This window comes from Quercus suber, unplaced genomic scaffold, assembly GCF_002906115.3.
Source record: "Quercus suber isolate HL8 unplaced genomic scaffold, Cork oak 2.0 scaffold_651, whole genome shotgun sequence".
In the NCBI taxonomy this organism is placed as follows: Eukaryota; Viridiplantae; Streptophyta; class Magnoliopsida; order Fagales; family Fagaceae; genus Quercus; species Quercus suber.
Window position 1 is genome coordinate 212840 of NW_027070092.1, and position 6961 is coordinate 219800.

At 35.3% G+C, this 6961-nt stretch overlaps 1 protein-coding gene across 1 annotated transcript; it reads right to left on the bottom strand.

Moving 5' to 3' along the window:
- Nucleotides 1-407: 407 nt before the first annotated feature.
- LOC111991530 (phytosulfokine receptor 1) lies at nt 408-4306 on the bottom strand. Its single transcript, XM_024023310.2, has one exon. The coding sequence runs from the start codon at nt 3784-3786 to the stop codon at nt 724-726; it is 3063 nt and encodes a 1020-aa protein (XP_023879078.1). The 5' UTR covers nt 3787-4306; the 3' UTR covers nt 408-723.
- Nucleotides 4307-6961: the final 2655 nt, after the last annotated feature.

The window sequence follows — 6961 nt, forward strand, 5'->3', positions numbered from 1 at the left end:
GCTCAAAGGTGATAGAGAAGCCTAAGAAACTACTCAAAGGTGCTGCTCTAATTATTCTTCCAAATTTTCCGGATTTTACAAATTCTCCCTTATTGGGAATTTAAACAAGAGCAATTTCACTTAGGCCATCCTTTTTTTCTTCTTGAATTTTCACATTATAGTTAGAACATTTCTTTCGTTAGACCAGTCCAATTGGCACCTAACTGCTAAAACTGCCAACATTTCATGACAAAGTTTCTATAAAAAAAAAGGACTTGGCCAATCACAATAACTAAGTGATAACTCCAACAGGTATTGAACTATCAATATTACACCATTTAATCAAGATAAGCATGTAAGTGTATATATATGGCGAGAGTAAGACCGGAAATGAAACTCGTTATTCCATATTGATTAAGACCTACAGCAGAGAAAAATTTCAGAAATGTTATTTATGCATGTTTGAAAGCCGATATTTTCTCTTACAATTGGAAGCAAGAAACTACATCTGAATAAAAAGACTTACAATATTTTGTTGCTTTAATCAGACAACTCTCTCCTCCGTGTTCCAGAAAGGAAATGGTATTGAGAACCCAAATATGTGGGTGAATATTTACAACAAGATCACTGTTTAGAATTGAAAAACAACAATTTATACGGGTGGACATGGAACTTCTTCAAAAATAGGTATGGTAGTATATCTCAAGCTGTACAACCAGAGTGTCGCTTGGTTACATAAGAAAACTAGATGTTGATATCAATGTTGTCCAGCCAAGAAACTAGCTGCTGAGTTGACGGCCTCACTTTAGGGCTTTCGCTTAAGCAAAGACATGCAATCTCGAGCATCCGCAACATTTCCTTATCATTCTGCTTGTCATATACGAATGGATCAAACACCTCACTTTCCCGATTCTCTTTCTTCATCTCAAACACCCAAGAAATTAAATCCCGGGATCCTTTCGGCTTGCACATGTCCATGGGCCTCTTTCCAGTTAGAAGTTCCAAAAGAACCACCCCAAAACTATACACATCTCCCTTGTAACTCGCAACAGATGCTTGGCCATATTCAGGAGGGATGTAGCCTAATGTCCCTACAAGATCAGTTGTCACATGAGTATCATAGGGACTGAGTAGAAGCCTTGCAAGACCAAAATCAGCTAAGTGGGCTTCAAAATTCTCATTTAAAAGAATGTTACTTGACTTAATATCTCTGTGGAGGATATGGGGCTCGCATGATTGGTGCAAATAAGCAAGCCCCCTTGCTGCTCCTTGAGCAATTTGGAGCCTTGTATCCCAATCTAAGGAGGATGGACCATCAAGTTTTTCATGCAACCAATAATCCAAGCTACTGTTTTCCATGTAAGAATATATTAAGAGCCTGTCATTCTTGTACATGCAATAACCTTGAAGATGGACAAGATTTGGATGCTGAGCTCTTGAGAGGGCTTCCACTTCTGCACGAAATTCTCTTTCCATCTGACCACAGTCACCAGAGAGACGTTTGATTGCAACCTTCTTACCATCAGGGAGGGTGGCTCTGTAAACCAGACCAAAACCCCCACAGCCAATGATATTTGCTTGGTCAAAATTGTTGGTAGATTTCATAAGGTCATCAAGGGACAGCTCGTTACTGCTTTCTTTGTTTCGGAACAAAACCACTAATTTTGACCCAAGTTCTTCCAAATCTTTACCATCAGTGACAGCCTCCTCTCTCTCGGGATCAACCTCTCTTCGGCTATATGCCCTAATCACGACCATGAACATGATGACAATAAGAAAAGCTGTTCCAAATACAATCCCAATGCTCATTCCAATGATAGTTCCTACATTTCTTCCTGATTTGTTGCTTGATTTAGGAGGATGAGGAGCATCCCTAAATTGTTGACAAAGGGCATCACAAAGATTATTACCTTCGAAGCTTGAATTTGGGAATGTCTGAAACTGACCTCCTAAAGGTATGTCCCCACTTAGATGATTGTATGCAACATTAAACTTGGAACAAAAGCTGAGACTTTGTAATGAAGTTGGTATCGTCCCTGTAAGAATGTTATGGGACAAATCCAGAACCTCTAAGCTTGTCATCCCAGATAAATCGCTTGGAATCTGTCCTGATAAACTGTTAAACTGCAAATCCAAAGCATGGAGCTTTTTCAAGTTCCCAAACTCTGGCCAGATTTTCCCAGTGAGATTGTTGTGACTTAGTTCCAGTGTTGGTGGGAAGCTCCAAACTTGGTTATACTGCAATCCTCTTGCACTCACATTCTTTTTCAAGAAAAATGGGAAATCTGGAGCAGGTTCCACCAATGAGATATTCCTGGAGATGAGGCTTTCTAAACCAGTTAAGCTTTTCGGGATCTCCCCTGTAAATGAATTGTTAGATAGGTCCAGGTAAAAGAGACTCGTAAAGTTGCCAAACCACCCCGGAATAGCTCCATTCAAACGGTTCCACGATAAATCCAATAACTGCAATTTGTAAGAACGGCTCAACCATTGTGGTATTGCACCAGTAAGTCTACAATTTGCAACAACGAGAACTTTAAGGCTTTCAAAATGCAGGGAAGGGTCAGCAGGCAATTCCTCACCATGGAAGTTGAGGGTAAGGACCAAAGTTGTTAGCTTCGGGCATTGCTTTAGGATTTTAAGGGCAGAAGTAAGATTAGAGACACTGGAATTTGATAGTGACAGGTAAGAGAGATTGTGAAACTTGTTGAAGGTTTCTGGGATTTGGCCACCCAAGTAGTTCCGAGCAAGATTTACGGTTTCCAAATTATGACAATTGGGAAGATTTTCAGGCACAGGCCCGGAAAATCGATTAGAACCTAAATCAAGAGCGTTCAGACTAAGCATTGCTGAACAATTAAGCTCAATTTTACCAACCAATGAATTGTTCCTCAAATTAAGCAAATTGAGAGAGGATGAATTGGACAAGGACTTTGGTATTTGACCAGTGAAATAATTTGAATGGGCTGCAAAATACTTCAAATATCGAAAGCTATAAAAAACATCTGGGATACTTTCTGAAAACCCATTAGCTGATAAATCCAAACGAGAAAGGTTTTGAAGTTTACCGATTTCTGTGCTCAGTGGCCCGGAAAAGTTGTTATCTTGAAGACTCAAACGCTCCAAACTATGTAGCTGAAATATATTATCAGGTAAACCACCTGTGAATTCATTGGCGCCCAGACAAAGGTGGTGCAAGGAGCTACAATTGCCAAGTGCTGAAAGATCACCGGACAAGTAGTTTACAGCAAGGTTCAGAATCAGAATTCTCTTTGAGTTTATACAAATATCACCAGGGATAGAACCATTCAAGAAGTTCTGGGACATGTCAATGGTGTTGATTGAAGTCAAATTAATGCCTTCCGGAATTGAACCTGAAAAGTCATTAGAGCTCAAGTCTAAGACCTCTAAGTTTTGCAAACTGAACAGTGATTGAGGAAGCGAGTCTTGGAGCCAATTGTGGGAAAGATTGAGTGTTCTGAGCTGATCCAATTTGCCTAATGATTCAGAAAGTTTGCCACTTATTTTTTTCTTGGAAAGATTCAACTCGACTACTCTTTTGTAATTGCCAGAAGAAGTGTTCAAACCGAGGAGGATTGAAGAGTTGCAATTGATGCCTGGCCAAGTACAGCAATCAGAAGAAGAATTGGTGTCCCACCCTTCAATTACTGACTTTAAACCATTCATGAAATCCTCCAAGGCGCTCCGATCATTTGGGTGGCATGTCAGGTTCTGAGCACTCAGAAGCTGGGATTGGAAGCAAAAGCCAAGAACAATCATCACCAAGCACAAATATTTGATACCCATATTGAGAAAAAAAAGATAGAAGGTAGAAGTATGTAGAATCAAGTGGCAAGAAAACCCATTTCAAGAAGCAAGATTTTTAAGGTGGGATCAAAGGCTTTGGTCATTTTAGTAGAGGAACAAAACAAAGCAGAATATACATATAATGATGTGTTTAATTTGCTGGGTGTGAAAATGAATATAAGAAAAAATGAGCTAAGGAAAGGAAAGAAAAAAAAACTTAGTAAGTCAGATAGAGATAGAGATAGGTGGGGGAAATGGTGGCTCTGAATTCAACACGTTTATGGGTCTGAATGAAAGAAATAAAGATGCTTTGCTTCTGTTTCTTTATCTATCTATTAAAACAAGCAGAGAGAAGGAGAGAGATTCTTTGTAGGAGCAGAAAAAAGCAGTTGGGAGAGAGACGGAGAAGGAAAAGGAGGGTAGTGGAGGCTATAAAGTCTCGACCAAGTGAGAGCCATTGTGAATATTATTATATTCAGGATTCAGTAGTGGGAAGAGGAGCGTAACCGAGAATACTGTTGGTTGGACCGGCAAAAACCGGTTTCAAGTTTTTACTTGAGATTAGGAATAGAAAGTAACGTGAGGGTGATGACTGATGATAAGGGCAAATGGGACAACCAAACTGACAATGGTAATAAAAACAGGGAGAGACAGAAGTCAAAGGGTGGGTGGCGACACGTGCACTCAGAGAGTTTTATGCGGGTCCCGTCTTTATTTATAAAAATTTACAGTTGGGGATATAGATAGATAACTAGCAGGCTGCTCTTTTCTTTTCTTTTGCTTTTGGGTTTGTTATTATCTAATCTATCAGCTACCTAGCTGTAGCTGGCCTTACCTTAATCCACACATTTACTGTATTTGTTAAAGGTTGGAGATTTTATATAAACAAACACACTCTCAGTTTATTCCTTATATTTTTTGTTAGGTTTTTTTAATTTTTAAAAATTTATGCTTTAAAAGTGTACAAAAAACTGAAATTTTTTCATATTACTATCGATAGTAAAGATGAAAAGCAGAAATCATAAATTTTTTTTTTTGATTGAAATCATTTCATAAATGGATAAAATTTAGTTACAAAATTTGTTGTAGATTAAGGTTACAACCTTACTTAATATATTTTTATTGGAGTTGATTTTGACAAATCCACCATTGGATTATATTTTCTTCTTATATCTTTCATACTTGCAAAATTTTTAGAAAATGAAATATCAATAGTTATGTCATTAATACATTTTTTAAATTGTAAGTTTTTGTAGTTTAAAACTCTGCATAAAATATAAACTTATAATCATATAGTAAATAATATCTAATTTGTACAAAATTTGACATGTGTATTAAGAACGTAAAAAACATGTAATTTAATGGTTAGATTTTCAAAATATATAGTAGTGTTAATTTTTTAAAAGGAAGTTGTAGTTTTAAACTATAATTAATTTTGTAACTAAACTTTGTCATTTCTTAAATTTAGAACTTAAATTTTTTTTAAGCGATAGATCTGTAGACAACTCCTCATAATCTATTTTGTAATATTGAAATTTAAATATATATATATATATATGTATTTAATTGTACACTAACTATTTATTTAATTGGACATGTCCTAAAAATATTTTGACAAATTCAAGAAGGTATGAAGTTTGCAATTTCACTTTACATGTTAAATGAGAAGTAATGAGTTCTTCATTGCTGAAATTGTCTTTGTCAAGATTATTATCTTAAAAAAAAAATTACTAAATAAAGTAACTATTACTTGATATTGACAAATTTTAATTTTATACTATAAAAAATGAAAGAAAAAGGCAAACAAATAAACAATTAGTGGAAATAATTTAATTTAACCACACTACTTGCAAAAAATTTGTTGAACCTTTTTCATTCGAGAACTAGGGCTGGCTAAATAGGTGAGCCAAATAGGCAATTGTCTAAGACCCCTAATGAAAAAAGGCCCCTAAATTTTTACAAATAGAGATATTTTTGTATCAGTGGAAGTATTAATTAAGCGCTAAATATTCACCAATAGATAAAAAGTAGTTTTTTTATCAAAGAAAAACCAGTTAAAGAAAAATATTTTCTTTAAATGGATCAATCATTTAATCTCTCATACATAAATGTTAAAAGAACTCAATAGTCTTACACTAGTAAATAAATTTATACTCAAAATTTATTTAGAGATATCAATTATATAACTTTATTAAAATTTTCAATAATAATTTTTAGTATTTGGTTACTTCATTCAATAAATAGTGTTTATTTTAGTTGTATAGTATTTGTGTAATGCGATTGGTTCATTTTAATTTGTAATTTTTTTCTTAAAAAAATAAATTTTAAATGGAAAAAAAAAAACCAAAAGTTAAATAAATATCCTATTAATATTCAAATTATAATAATAGACCTCACCTAAAGTAGTCGCCTTACGCCCCACAGTACCTTAAGCCAGCCCTGTCGAAAACATACCCGAAACCAAATTCATGGCAAGATTAAAGCCAAGTGTGACCACGTATGTAAATTCTGTGGAATATACTTTTTCCATCTGACTATGGCTAGTAATTCAAATACCTTTGGTTGAATAATGAATATGAAAGAAAGTAGAAAACAACGAAAGTCCAAAACGAAGATAGAGGCATCTAAAGTCAACAGTAAACCCCCCCTAATTCAAACAAATCAAGCGAAGAACAGAACACCAATGCAATGCTACCAACAGCTACAAGTTTGCAATTCATAAACTAGTTCAAATCATGGGAGGGAAGTCTACTCTCTCAAACTCAAAGTATATGGAACCCACGTTCATCACATCTGCCCAAAAGAAACAAAAACAAAAACAAGTTACTGGAATTTAGGCAAAATAACTAACTCTTTCGGTAGATTCATTATACTTATTAAGAAACAAAGCCCATTTTGCTTTCGAACAAGCCCTGGGGATCACAATTTGGCTCAAGCGGGTTCATTTCAAGACCGCAATCCACGTGATAGGTTTGGTTGTATCATGATCGTAAATTTGCAGTGATCTTTTAGCAACTCTTGTGTGGAAACAAATATTGTTTAAAAATAATAACTTCTTCGTGCCTATAAGACATTTAAGTTTCCTTGTTTGTTTATTAAACTCGTTTTCATTGTTTGCACTTTTATTCCCAAACAATTCCTATAGATTTCCGTCGTCTTCTATTCATAGCAAGTC

What these genes read in the sequence shown, in the direction of transcription:
- LOC111991530 (XM_024023310.2), bottom strand. Translation starts at nt 3,786, where the DNA reads ATGGGTATCAAATATTTGTGCTTGGTGATGATTGTTCTTGGCTTTTGC.